This window comes from Clinocottus analis, unplaced genomic scaffold (genome assembly GCF_023055335.1).
Source record: "Clinocottus analis isolate CAN_PGR_092001 unplaced genomic scaffold, fCliAna1.0.p SCAF_5, whole genome shotgun sequence".
NCBI lineage: Eukaryota > Metazoa > Chordata > Actinopteri > Perciformes > Cottidae > Clinocottus > Clinocottus analis.
In genome coordinates, this window is record NW_027176207.1 from 13,814,452 (window position 1) to 13,829,600 (window position 15,149).

General features: G+C 37.0%; 1 protein-coding gene across 1 annotated transcript in view; it reads right to left on the minus strand.

Moving 5' to 3' along the window:
- Positions 1 to 2,737: 2,737 nt before the first annotated feature.
- Positions 2,738 to 15,149, minus strand: part of zbtb20 (zinc finger and BTB domain containing 20) — a 32,396-nt gene continuing 19,984 nt past the window's right edge. The window contains exon 4 of the mRNA XM_068601361.1: positions 2,738 to 14,752. Coding sequence (XP_068457462.1) covers positions 14,217 to 14,752 — 536 coding nt within the window. The 3' untranslated portion in view covers positions 2,738 to 14,216. The remainder of the gene's footprint in view (positions 14,753 to 15,149) is intronic.

Sequence of the window (15,149 nt, forward strand, 5' to 3'; positions counted from 1 at the left end):
TGTCGAATGTCTCCTCCAATGTCTACTGCATGAGAAGAGCACTCACTGGATAATCAAATGCACGAAGTGGATTACACCAACTGCTATATTTACTCGCGCTTATCTCTGAGCCTTTCTGGTTTGACCATGGTCACTACAGGGATTGTATGGTAGACCACCTGACCATTAACTCCTTTTGTGAAAAGACTCAACGGGCTCCTGATACTCTGCTGCAGACAATACATTTATGCTTGTTAATTTTGTAGTGATAAAAGTTACCGACCTTTAGAGATTTGGGTTATTTCAAGTACATCTTTCACGTGAAACAAATTACTTTCCAGAGAGTTGTTACAGTTATTGCGAACAGCAGGGAAAAGTAGACGTGGCTCTCAGAAGAGATTTATTCTAAAATTCTTCATGTTCATTTGAATGACATGGAGCATCATAAAATGCTTGTGCATCATGTTAAAACTTCTGAAATATGTCAATTGAAAAAAATAATGTGTACCAGACCCTGCAGTACAGAATACATAGAATTCATCTGGGTGCTGTGCGCGACCTCGGTTAGCAGCCACTATTTGATAGTAAACGGTATGAAACTTTTCAACAGTGCTACATGTACTTGGCTCTGTGCCCATTGTTGACTTCAAATTTATTGGCACGATTCCAGTGACTGTTTAGCTGAAGAGAAACTCTACATTTACCAGTAACATCTGCAGCCATGGCTACTCCGGGGTCAGCCATTGAAGGTTAAACATGTACTTCAATACACGTAGTACTTGGTACTTCCGCAGACGTTATCGGCTGTCGTGTAGAGAAACCGTTTCCGCATTGCGTGGGACACGACATGCTCGTTTCTTCCTGCAAGCCTCGGACAGTTTGGGATCCAGTAACAGATGATGACGTAGGGTGAAGAAGCCGTGAAAGGTGAAACATTTTTGCGGTGGCGGACAGGCGTAAGTTTTAAAGTACGCTACTTTAAAAAAAAAAAAAATACTCCTCTACTTGGGCTGAGATATCAGAGACTGCCAGCAGGGGGCGCCCGTGGCAAATAAGTGAGAACCTTCCGCGTTCTCGTCCCCTGTGCGCGCGCGCGCACGTGTTTCTCATTGAGGTGTGTGTTAGTTGAATTATCTAGTTATCCGGATATTATGATGGTGTGTAATGGTGGACACAGTACCGTCACCTGTGCAATAAAATGTTCCACAGTTCACTTAAATATTGGAAGAAATGATAACTTTAAGAATGACAGGTGTTGATACATGTATTACATTAGTCTGCAAATGTTTTTATGTAAATACAGACATTTTACAAAATACAGCTATGTATCATCATGAATTTATAAGGAAAACACTTTGTGGTTATTAAAGTATAGCTATAAAGCAGATAATATAGATGGGCACAGAATAGCTGTGTGGCTTTTCAGCTTAAACTTTGTGGACTTGTGTGTCAGACATTACTCAAAGAGCATGCTTTTTCATTTTTTTTATACCAGTATGGTCCCAATTGATGTTCAACTAAAAGAAGTTTACAGACCAAGAAATATTTATTTTATTCAAATCACAAATCATTTGGGTAATTAGGCGACTACTGCATTTTCTTCATTCATATTGTGATTTTAGCCAAAATAGAAAGCTAAGAAAAATGAAATGCTCCAGAGTAAAATAAATAATCATGAAATAAAAATAAATCTTTTCTCTCCGACAGGCTCATTCTGAATTCATAAACATGTATAATTTATTGCACCAAATAAATCTTTCAAACCCATATTTCAATACAATCTAAATCTCGTGTTATACAATATATCTTTAACTGCTCCCTGCCTACCTTCCCCTTACAATGTCAGAGGAGCCATAACTATATAACATTAACACAAACAATTAAATATTAAGATTTGACTACGGAGAGTGCTCAGTCTTAATTTATTATCACTCATATTCCACAATACAAAGGTGGTTATTATCAGAAATTACTTAGACTTGGATATGCATAATGGGTTTTAGTACATTTTATCTCTTTTTGTCATGATGGTGATCGTTATTTTTTATTTGTAGAAGTAGCAGTGCAGTTAAACACTCGGTGGTTGGCTAATCTTGCACCGCACATTCGCAATCTGAGTATCAGTAAAAGCTAATACTGACTGTGTTCTGGTAGATAAGACACAGCCGGCTAATCAGAGTGTGAAAACCCCTTTATGGGCTACACAAACACATATACTGTGTGTAGCGCGTGCAGCAGCTCAGATGTTAACGCAGACACCTCACAGCAGGACAAACCAACTCTTTGCTGCCTGTAAAATGTGCTCTGTGCGCAGAGTTTTACGCGTTGGATGCATCAGTTTCCTCCCACAGTCCAAACACTTGTGATTGAAGTGGACTTCACTGTTGAATTGCCTGTAGGTGTGAAGTGAAGTGTGACTGTGATTGTTTATTAATCATTGTTAGATTTGTAATGGACTGGCAGCTTGTCCGGGGTGTTTCCTGCCTTCTGCCCAGTGCATTCTGGGAGACAATCCAGCCTGTTGTTGTCACTTCCAACTGTATTTGGAATCAACACACCAGCAGGCTAATATTATCTACTGACTTAATTTTAGCTAAAGCAGCTATTTAGCTGACTATATTGAGATCAACTATCATCCATTGCGTCTTTCAAACTTTTAAAGACATATGGTCACTTTACACAGTATATATTCAGCATGCAGTATTTTCATAAAGAAACCACCAGGAGAAAGAACAGAAAAATAAGACAGCAACAAGACTTTCTGTGAAGTACAGGAAAGTACTAGTTTTTATTCCTTCATAATCAAACTTCACAAACAGCTTGAACTTGTACAATACCTCAGAGAGTGAAAATTACAAAAAAAGTGCTGGTAACATTTACAAAAATCATCCTTACTTAGCAACAATCAGTTTATTCTTCCACACTTTTTTTAGTCTTTTGTATTAAGGCTTAATACTTCTGTATAAAGTATATGCAAGATAAGTCTTCACAGTTTTTCGAAAAAAGTCACAATATTATGTAACATAATGAAGCTTTTACGGCTATTTTCTTTATAATAACAAATACACATCACTGGTAAATATATGTGAAATACAGGGCTTATTGTAAAATGGCAAGTAATGATACTGTTTGCTGAGATAAATTGATTCCACACACTGTTATAGGAAAGTTTTGACATACCATTGCTATAACTGAAGGAGGAGGAAAATAAAATGATAAGCATAAACACTTGGGAGATCGCCTCCAAACTTTGGCACATCCCATGAAACAATTTCACAAAGTCTGAGATTTATTTTTGAAATCATAAATATGGAAGAATAGCTAAACTGGCATAAAGTGAAAACATGCTGTGTAGTAAGGTGCTAAATCAGAGATATTACATTGCCAGCCTTTTTTCCCCTCACATGGACTGACATGAATAAGGTGCATTTGTAAGACTCAAAGCATGTTGGCCTTTCTTAGATGTCGACAAAATATGTAATAAATACAAGTTTTCAAAAACAACCTAAATGAATTTGACCAATAGTCTTGAGGCGACCTCGTATACTCATGCATTCTCATGGATTCTGATAAATTAATATCTCTACTGCAGTTGTGTAACTCTCTAACTGTGGCATGTGAAAGTAAAAGCTGTATTGTATTCATGGTATGTGTTATTTGCTGTTTTTTTGTATTTTTTTTTTACATTTTTTTAACTGTAGAAACTGTGACAAACTTGATGAGTAAGGAGATGGAATTGAAAACTTAATGCAAAACTAAGCCAAGATATATTCACAAGATCCTCTAAGCTGCACTGGTTTACAGGTCAACGGATGAGAGCTCTAGCCCTAGACTTACCAATTTCACCCTCATGCATACTGTACGGTTAAAGTGACGCAACAAGCTTGCTTAAATAGTCTACATCACAAAAGCAATTTGGTTTTAGTGCAAACACAATTGGCTGGCTTCAGCTTCTCAATAATAACAAGCTCACCAAGGAGATTACAAGAAGGCACATACTTATGCTTCCTCTAACACGCAACATATTTAGACAAACCGCAACATCTTTCAACAACACCACAAAGCGGTGAAAACAGGAAAGCTACTACATCCAGATAAAATGGTGAAGTTTTGCTGTTTATGAATTATTCAAAAATGTACACTTATCCATCAACAAAATAATGACGTTAAGGTCAGTAATTACTGCTGTTGTGAATGACCTCGTTGAAAAAGGATGAAGTATGATACATTTTGGTGGACACAGATTCTCTACATGTGTAGCCAATGATGCTGTGTTTATACGACAAAAAGGTGCATTTGGATTTTTTTTTTCTTCCATCTAATACGTATTATTATTTCAGTTTAAAGCATTTTTTTTGTAACATCCCGGTAAAAAAAAAGCACTCAAAGTGACCAAATATGCAGAGAAGTCGAGTGTTTTTATGGGAAAGGTGTGCACGACGGTGGACAGCTGGGTTTAACTTTTGGTATTTGTGTTTGTCTTCAAATGTGATGAAAACAATCAACATTTGATTTGTGGAAAATGATTCCTTCCCTCATACGTCTCTGACTTTCAAAGCTGCTTGATTTGTCCAAAACAATCACAGGAGGAAACAACAAGTTTTAATGCCCCTCAAATCTGGACACCAATACTCGGGGAGAAGTAAAACCCTTCTACCAACAACAATATGTGGATGTGCATTTAAAAAAGCGACCGATTTTTAATACAAAAACTAATCAAAACTTGTCAAATATCAGCATTTATTCAGCATGGGCGACAACTATGGTTCAAAAATGTGTTTAGTGATTTATATTGCTTTAGATAGAAGAAGAAGACCAAAATAAGTCTAGTGCAAATTTCTTTTCTGGTTTGATAAGTGGCGTTTGGGTTAATGAGACTCAACTGTCATATTTGTCTACCACAGCGAGAACATACCAGGTGATTCTGATAGCTCCATAGCTGTCAAGTGGAATCCCTTTACGATTTTTCTGAATATTTAAAGAGAGCTCTCTTTCTTTTTCAGAAGGAAACAAAACAATAACTGTCACCAGTAGATGCCATGCAGCAATTTGGAAGGAGAACCCTAATAAATAGTTCCTATTACATATCCCATCACCCGATGAATGCAATTAACTAGCACGAAGGAAATGTCATAACTTCTTACATCTGAATGACTCCTATTTTGAACGGGAGGATGGCGGCCATGTTAAGTCACCCTGCCCGGTACCGCTGGGAGGGTGTGCTTCTCTGTCAGCTCACATCTGTGCTAACGGGTGTTGTCTGTGCAGTTATGTCTGTCAAATACATCTCTCAACTTGGAAATGTTGGAAAACTCACTCCAGTCCAGTGTTTGACAAATCATATTATAAAAACGTCCTTGCACATACATTAAAAAACAACAAAACTTTATCCCCTCTTTCAAAACAGCAGTCAATACATTTCAAACAAGCTTGTTTCATAACAATAATAATAAAATACAAACCAACTTGGAGCATAAATTATCAAAAACAAACTGAAAACACATTACTGCAGCATATATTTCAGGGTTGCTTAGTTGTGATGTTAACTACCTTTACTACAACAGCTCCACTTCTGCCAAGTTCATAACTATACAGGAGAAGTATTTTTTTAGGGAAATAATAAAATATCAAGCTAACTTAGGCAAAATAAAGCCTAACAAAATATACACATATTTATAAGCACATCTTATAGTTCAACTCAAGTGCATGTTTACAAAAAGCATCTACATACAAGATATGGCAGCAAAAAGCCTGAAAGCCAGATGAAGGAACAAACCTAAGCTGCTTTGATTAGGGCGCATGTCATTTCGGATTTTAATGCCAATGTTTGAGAAGTTCTGTCTTCGCCCAAAGGTACAAAACATTGCCCGAATTACAGTAATTACGTTTCCTATTTTGAACACACAAGATGAAAAATATACAGCAGATTCACCTTGAATTAGACCTTACAGTAATAAAATATTGTCAAATTTAGCCAAATGGTTTACATTCTGCTCGCAGGTGATGTTCTTACAAAAATATATGTAATCACTTTCATAAATATTTGGACCACGTTGTGATATTAAAATGCGTGTTACAGTTTGGTTTTTAATTAATTTTTTTATCATGTAGTGACGGCTGGCTCTGATGCTTTTTTTATTTTTTTTTATTGAACAGAACGACTGAAATATTTGCTCAGAGATCATGAACACATCAGCTAGGTTTGACTTGAATTGCTGAGACTGAAGGTATCATTGTTCTCTTTTCTTTCTTTTTTGGCTTAATAAACAACCTACAAATATGTGCAAACTTAACAACTTGGTCCATCTCAAGTATAAATGGCTAAATGTTCTCAAAGTCACAATGTCAGATTAGTATTTTAGAGACAGCCTTGAAATATTAGACAGTGCCAATATTTGACGAAAAACTGCAATCACAAAACTATTTAGAAATAATCCAATGTGAAGGTGAACAGGTCTACACTGATTTGCTAAATGTGTGTATAGAAGACATAATCAATGATTATTATGTTTTGTCAGAGGAACGATGCAACACTTACAATCCTACACATGTTTTAACATGCGATAGTTTACATCACAGCTACTGTGTCAGATTCATTTTTATGTTTTGTTGCATTTCTTATAAAAAAAAAATCTATTTTGGTCTACAGTAGGCAAATGAACACAAACACAAAACTATAAACAACTGATCAAGTAACAAAAAAACAAAGATGCATTTTCAACAAGCACCCGGCAATGAGAAGAAAAACAAAGAAAAAAAACAACTGTATAGCAAACTAACCCGATCGCTTAGGAACCTCACAAGCACACACACAGAAAATCAATGTTACTTTCTCCATCAAACTTAAATTCTCTTAACCCTTCTTTGGTTTATGAAAACAAACATTGTCTAGTACAGTTTATTTTTTTCATTTGACTTCTAATGATTAGCATGGCCCCGCTTTACAAACCACCAGCCTCCTTTAGGTACATTACAGTGCTAAAAGTTTAAATCTGAGTCTGGATGTCAATTATGGCAGACTATGTGCTGGCTAAGACAGTGGCCAACATCTTTTTTTAAATATTTTTTGTATTTATTTTATGTCTCTGCACTATGAAGGAGAGACCTACATAGAGAAACAGAGTGATAGCATAGTGCATGTTGTCTATAGAACCGGTCCAACACAAGCTCCAGCTGTGCTCAAAGTGGATGAGATTTGTGACGAAATTTGAATTTACAGCGAGAATAGGTCAAACAACGTGAGGGAAATATACATTATGCTAAACTTTGATGTAATGGGCAATGTTTGCTACGACGTGACCAAATAATCAACTGATGTGTAAAACCATTAAGGGCTGGAAATCCTCCTTAACGTTAGGTTAGTGAAGTGTGAAAAATGAATGCCAGACTACGAGTTGGAATGCTCTGGACTTGAACAGGAATGCATGTTTTTAGTTAACGCACTTAAAAAACGAATCGTCTCATCGCGGTGGACTAAGCCAAAAAAAAAAAAAGAAGAAGACTACAGCGACTGAGAACACAAAGAGGCTCAATGTTTAGTCTTCTGAGTCTCAAACGTGCCCTAGTCTCCTCATCCTTGTGAAAATGAAATTAAAAAGGATACAGAAAGCCTGTTATCGAGGGACATTCAGAAATATAGCTTGTGCTCCATCAAAAACAAAGTTCTCCCCTACAGGAACAAAGCTGTGTAGACAGGACTGCATGCTTCATTTGGACTGATGGATGGTTGTTACCTGATGATGATATCTCTTAAAAACCTCATCAGGGTAGTGTGATAACTGCATGTTCGGAGAAAGCGTCATAGTGGATATACTGTAGATGTTTTTATAGCTTAGTTTAGCTGTGTTGTACTTTAAAATCTGAACAGCTGCTTCACGGTTTATGTGTAAAGCTCAAAATGAAGACAGAATCTGGATGTTTGACAGTAAAATCTGAACAGATGCTGTTTGTGTGCGCCATAGTGTGACGGCTGGATGACAGGGACTAGCCTATATTATTGTTAATGATTCATATGAACATTTGATGTATATGAAACTCTGCCTTCCAAATGTTCATTTGTTAATCATAGCTGTTTTCTCCCATTTACTTGAAAACTATGCATTATGGAGGATTTAAAGATTCAAAATATACGCAATCACTTGCTTTTGGTATGATGCATATTTTGTTGTTACATATTATGTTCATATAGGTTTTGCAGATTTAAATATAAAAACATTTTAAATTTCTGTTCGTCTTTCATTCTCGCATCTAATTTAACAATTGCGGTACAATTTAAAAAGTCTCTTTTTTTCTTCTCCTAAACTTGGCACACTAACTAGGCTGGAGAAGGTTACAGAGAAAACTAATTAGTCCACAGGGGACAGAATAATAAGCCATCTCAACACCTTTTATCTCACAGCCACTCAGTCCTGAAACTTGATTTATGCTTTTTACTCCACTATATTCTCTGTTAGTTTTGTTTTCATGCGGTTAAAGCAACCACTTAAAGACATTCAGATGCTTTGTGTGTTCTCTGTTGCCAAAACTTTCAATTTGTAATCTCATTTTGCCTCCAAATGGTTATAAGTATCTCAATGACCTGTTTATTTTTTTCACGCTGCTCGTTGCTTGCCCTTTACAATTTCAAGCTGCACGTAAACAGCAAGGCTGTCTGATAAGATAAAACTTTATTGACCGTTGTGGGGAAAATGGGCATTGACTTCCATGTGGAATAGCCATCAGGGTCAAAGTACACAAATTGCCAGTGGAGGTAGCTACTGCCAAGCTTGTAGATATATATTATATAACACAATAAAAGAAATCCAAATGTTCAACTTATATGGATTTTTGTTCATCGCTGTAGACAGCTCGAGCCTGACCTCTTCCAGTTGATGTGTAGCTCCCCCTGCTGTGCACAAAGTGCCACTGCCCTTTCCCCCCACACACATACAGTACAGTATATGGCTTGTTTGCAAATGGCAAAAACATGAACTAAAAATGGCATGTGTAAGATGCCAAACAGCAATGAGAGAGAGAGAGAGAGAGAGAGAGAGAGAGAGAGAGAGAGAGAGAGAGAGAGAGAGAGAGAGAGAGAGCAGCGTGGAGAAAAAAAAAGGTCATTCAATTCCAAAATCACGTAAATGTCTCAGAAACTATCTGAACCCACGAAACCTATTTGTATATTTCACTTAAAAACGTGAAAATGTGATTGCATTTTTTTATCTTTGAATCCTCCAAGCAGTATAAATGTAAGATAAAAAATAAAACTTGCAGATGTAGCTTTTACTGTATATGAATAGAGCATTTCCGGTATTTTAAAGGGTTCTCTTAGGATGTACTCACAACCTCCAGGTCTTAGCAGTAATAGTATAAATAGTATTTATTTCAATAGACCATTGTGTATATACTGTATCTGTGCAATGTAGGAGAGAAAAACTATGAATATTCTGTATAGTTGCTGTATGTACTGATAGGCACTTGATAGGCATATCCCCTATATCCCACAAGATACTGTATACTCTAGCTGCAATTATGTCTTTATCAAACTATCTGAAAATGTATTCATCTGTGTGGAGATGGTGATACTTAAATATATATAGTATATTTGTAAGAAGTCATCTATTTCACTCTTATGTGTACTGTAGAAGGCCCAAAAGAAAAGTATTATCTGGATGTTTTCATGCGTTTTCTGTATTCTACTTTCAACTTTGTGACTTTATTCAAGCTTAAATAAAAATATCTGACTTAAAAATGCGTGGAGACAGACTGAAAGACAAACATGGAGACAGACGCATGCTTATCAAAATAAAATTAACCTGTTCCTTACTCAACATGACCCTCACCATTACTATCTTCCATTTCCTTGTTTTCATCACAATGCAAAGCATATAAGCATATATAGTACACTGTGAAATATGACTCAATAACTGACTATCCTTTATCCAGTTGCGTGAAGCTATGTATGTATAAACAACACCACTATGATCACCATAAAAAAAAGCAGGAGGAAGTCTGAAATTAAGAAGTATAATGATGAATTAAACATACTGCAAGAAGGACAACAATGTACTGTAGACCCTGTGTCTCTACACTAGATAAACAAAACATGAACAGTAATATATTTGAAACACAATACAAACAGCTGCAGGCTCAAGGCTATTATCTACTTTTCAATATGTTTTGTTCTGGAAAATATGCGAACACTTTGCAAACATAAAGTCTAGACTTTTTTTTCAAACTAACAACTAGAAGAAGCACGATTGAGATAAGGACTTATTTTTATGGATAATGTTGCAACTTTTTCAACAATTTTTAACCAACTTTTTCTGCAACAATGAGAAAAGAGAATTAAGCACCACCACGAGTAGCTGAAGCAGAATAAGGAATATATAACTATGGACAGTGAAGAGCGTGTGGTGCTAATGCAACAGGGGAGGGTTTGCTAAAGCAGGTTATGACACACTGGAGAGAAGGTTCATCCCCTTCCGAGCCCGGTCTGCTATCGAACACCTTATGATACAAGAAGTCAACTGACGATTGGACGAGTTATTAGCCCTCATCCGGATAATGTTGAGATTGGCTACTTTTGTTATTAAAAAAAAAAGAAGATAGAGAAACAATTGATAGTGTAATTCTGAAATCAAATAGTTCAAAAAACCAACATCGAGCTACTTAACCTACTATTTAGACCAATGATACCACAAAGCTGGTTGTACTCATCTAGCTACAGTCAATAGTGCATTTGATATATGTGTTTACACAAAATATGTAAAAATTTAGGTGCCATGAAGGAATGCTAGATTACTGAATACACACGTTACACTGAAACAATTCAATTCATGTCTCTGCCTTTGCTTTCTAAGAAGTGATGATGTTAGTTTGGCAGTGTTTAACTTGGTACTGAACAGACAACGACACCAACATCATGAGCTGTGTGCCATACATGTGGCAGTACTGTTGGAAAGAGATCTCGGCAGTTGCTTACATATTCTGTTTAGTGCATTGTCTGTTAAGGCATGAGATTACCCTCCACGTGCTGTGTAGAGACAAATATAGCACTAGAATGCAGCAATATTGCCATCCTGGCAACAACAGCTACAAACAGGAACCATACGATTTAGGCGTAAATGCACACCAAAGGAGACAGGCCTAATCAAATGTTAAATAATGTGCTACTTTTACTGAGGACTCACCTCACGCTTGTTCAGTTGTTTTTTTTGTGTTTTTTTTTAGCCGAGGAGAAACCAGAATACAGAATCTCTCCAGGTCTCACATGCTCATCACTTGACTTCACTTCAGCTGACTCCACAGGGATCAAAAATCTAGTAGCAATTATATGAAATTTCAAAAAGCTGGATATAACTTCTCCAAACGGGTACAATGAAGTACAACAGTACTTGACCTAGGCTTTCGTCAAATCTCAGAACAAATGTTGCCGGTGCCGTGTTTGCCCAAAAGGTTCGGAGAGCTGCTTCTCATAGTACCTGTGCTGCATATTGCAAAGGAAGCCCTACAGTTCAGATATTCCACTTATTAACAGTTTGATTAGGCTAAATACCACACAGACACCCACAGACATACAAACACTAAGGAAGGGACACAACTGTGTACAACTGACAGACAGATATCAAAGAAGCTGCATTCCATCACCCCCCACACCTTAAAACCCACAGAAAGTTGTTCTAGGACACACATATCATTTATGTTACACACACACACATTTTAAATGTATTACTATTAATAATACAATAGTTATTATTATCATTACCTCCGCCAACGGAGTTGGACGGGAGTTGTGTTTATTATTACTGTTTCACTGTTAATGTTGTTTGGCTTGGATGTTCTTGAAGGAAAATTCTGTCTGTTTCTAAAGAAATGCGATTGATTAACTGTTATAGGGAGCTGACTCCATAAAAAAATGAATTCAAAAGGTTAAAACATAGATGAGCACACATTATGGTACATATTTAAATAAAAATAAATGCTTGCATTAACACGGCACAAGGATATACTGTAGGTAACTGCAAGCGATAACAAAAGCCAAGAACCACTGAATTACTTAATGAATAAATTGAAACAAAGCTATTCTATTACATGTGAACTCTACAACCAAATGTTAGATTAAAAAAAATCCTCTTTTCTAAAACTATAATATCTCTGTTAACAGTAGTGCACTTATTGGTTTAAGCAGTGCAACATATATGCAAGAAAATAATGCAGTCCACTTATCAAGATTTTAAAAAAAAAAACATTTTTTTTTTCCTTTGAAATTGAATAGAAGAAAATCATAGAAGTTCATTTAAGGAAAATGATTAAATATTAAGCACAGGCATTTTAAGAAAATGTGCAAAGTAGCACTTTGATTTTTTAAATCTACAGCAGGTCTTTTTAAGACCACTGTATGCAGTTTGTTATTCTTTTAACAATACAACTACGGAAGTGTTTGCTCACATAAATGAGCAAATACTCCAGATTGCAGTTGCAGGCAGTTGCATGTGTATGTGTGTGTGTGTGTGTGTGTGTGTGTGTGTGTGTGTGTGTGTGTGTGTGTGTGTGTGTGCGCGTGTGTGTGTGTCCTATTTTGAATAAAAAGCAATACAAAACTATTCAAATATCAGAAATGAGCCTTACGTGATGTGATGCATGGATGACAACTTTTGCACACTAGCTTCCAAATCTATTCTGTACATGCTGTGTCTAGGTTTTTAGAAAAATTAGGAATGTATACTATTGTCTATAAGTCCATCTGCAACTTGTGGTATATAACGAAACAGTGTGATTTCAAAAGGAGCTACTTGTTTTGCTTTGAGACTGCTTTTCCTTTCATAACGTTGCATGCCATTTGAGCTGCAGAGTGGAGCCAATACATAACGAGTTATGCATTTAGCTCCCACTTGCTGAAATAGCTTTGCAATAGTAATGAATGGGTTGTACAGGGGTTTCGGGATGAGGATGGCATTTATTTCCGATTGATTTAAATTAAATCCCTCCCTCTTTAACACTGTTCCAATCAACGACAAGCCTAAACCCCCCAAATATTAGAATCCAATTATTAAATTGCAACCATGTGGGCTGATCAATAACAATAATTAAAGTGACATTTTTTTATTCTACAACCCATAACAGTCAGGTGCAAGTTGAGGAGCAGCAATTATGAAGGAGAGAGTTTAGTCGCATATGCCAGCCTGCCATAACTGTGAATGTGAAAGGCTAAAAAAAAACATCAGCAAAAGAATCTTTCTTTTTTTCTCATGTTTTGAAATGGAAGAGGTCTACTAGCCTTAACAGTCTTTTAGGATATTAGTGGCAGTGTATGCAAATGAGTTAAACTCCAAACTTCAGAAAAAAAGAAACATATTTTTGCTCAAATACTGTCTCATCAACACACCCTAATTTAGTAAACGTAATCTTAACCATCAAAATGCATGGACAACAATTACAAAACATATGAGAAATATTTGTCCCTGTCAGCACTGACAGGAAGTTACATTTCAGTAAAATGATTGAAATTGGTACCTTGACAACAGCTGCATTATAATCCCTTAATACCATAGGAATAAATAAAACCCAGTGTCAAATTAACTACTCTCCTTTTTTATTTTACAGAAGAAGGCAATCTTGTGACCATCAGTATTTTTTTAGAGGGAATATGTAGCCCAACCCCATAATGATTTTTTTTTGTTATTGTTGTTGTAAATTATACCACAGTAAGCTTGGACATCTATTGTTTCCAAACTGGTCAGTATGGGTTCACAACTGCCATGATTAATGTTTCATGGCAATGTACACACACACACACACACACACACACACACACACACAAACACACGCACGTACGCACACACACAAACACGCACACAGACAAAAAGACAGACACAGGCACAAACGCTTAAACATATATGCACATGAATATTCATTCGGACATCTCTACACTAAAGGTGTGTTTGTGTGTATGTGTTTCTTTCGTAGGCCTTTCGGTAGTGTTCAACACATAAATCAATATTTTAGGAAAGCATACATTTAGAGGCCTGTAGTTAGGATCCATCCAGTAGATCAATATCAAACTACTAAGCCTTAAGGCCACCATCTTTTTTTTCTTTTAGAATAACAGAAAAAAAAAAAAGAAACAATAATTTTTTTTGGGAAACTTAATGTGCCAGTGTCTATACTCATTACTCTTCATACCTCAAAATAAGAAAAGGAAAATCTAGTGCCATTTTATTTGTCATTCTTTTTGAAAGAAGTTTATCTATTAGTACTTATCCATCGGAGACATGCATTCGCATGTGGTCATTGAAGTGCTCCATTTGGTCGAACTTGGCAGGGCAGACGGAGCACACGTAGGTGGTCCCTTCTTGGCAGCTGGCTTCTGCAGCTACACCCACTCCGGTTCCAACCCCAGCCCCTACTCCAGCACCTCCGCTCACTGGCATGGCGAGGGCCACCACTCCAGCTCCGGGCTCGGGGACAGCCATGGGCATGGGAATGGAGACCGGGCCCGGGATACCTGCGCTCCCCGACAGCCCCGTGATGGCGCTGCCTGTGCTGTGCAGGGCCATGTGCCTCTCCAGCAGGGTCTTGTGTGAGAACTTCTTCTTGCAGATGTAGCACTCATAGGACTTCTCTCCACGGTGCAGCCGCATGTGGACATTGAGAGAGCTCTTCTGGGTGAAACGCTTGTTGCAGATGCTGCACTGGTAGGCCCGCACCCCTGTGTGTGTCACCATGTGTTTGATTAAGTAATCCTTCAGGGAGAACGAGCGCCAGCAGATGCTGCACTGGTGAGGCTTCTCACCTGGATGTACATACAAGACAAATGAAATTAAGGGGAAAGAAGAAGAGAGACGTTTTGAGGATCAGGTTTACAAAATATGGAAGAACTTGAGGAGCAACATTTGACCCCTGAATACACCAGTGATACTTTTTTTCCCCAGCAAAGGGATTAATTAAATCTGTGTTAGCTTCGTGATGATGCTAGTTCTGCTATGTGCTGTATATGCTACACCTTCATGAGAAAAAGGTGCCCTATAATTGGTAACATGTACGCACATTAATAATGATATCTTATGAAAAGTAAAAATTGAGGAATTTGAAAAACACACGATCATTTTAATTCCTATACGATCCCAAGCCAAATCATTTATGCTCCTATTTGGTTTGTTCAGACATAAACTCCATTTACATAATTATGA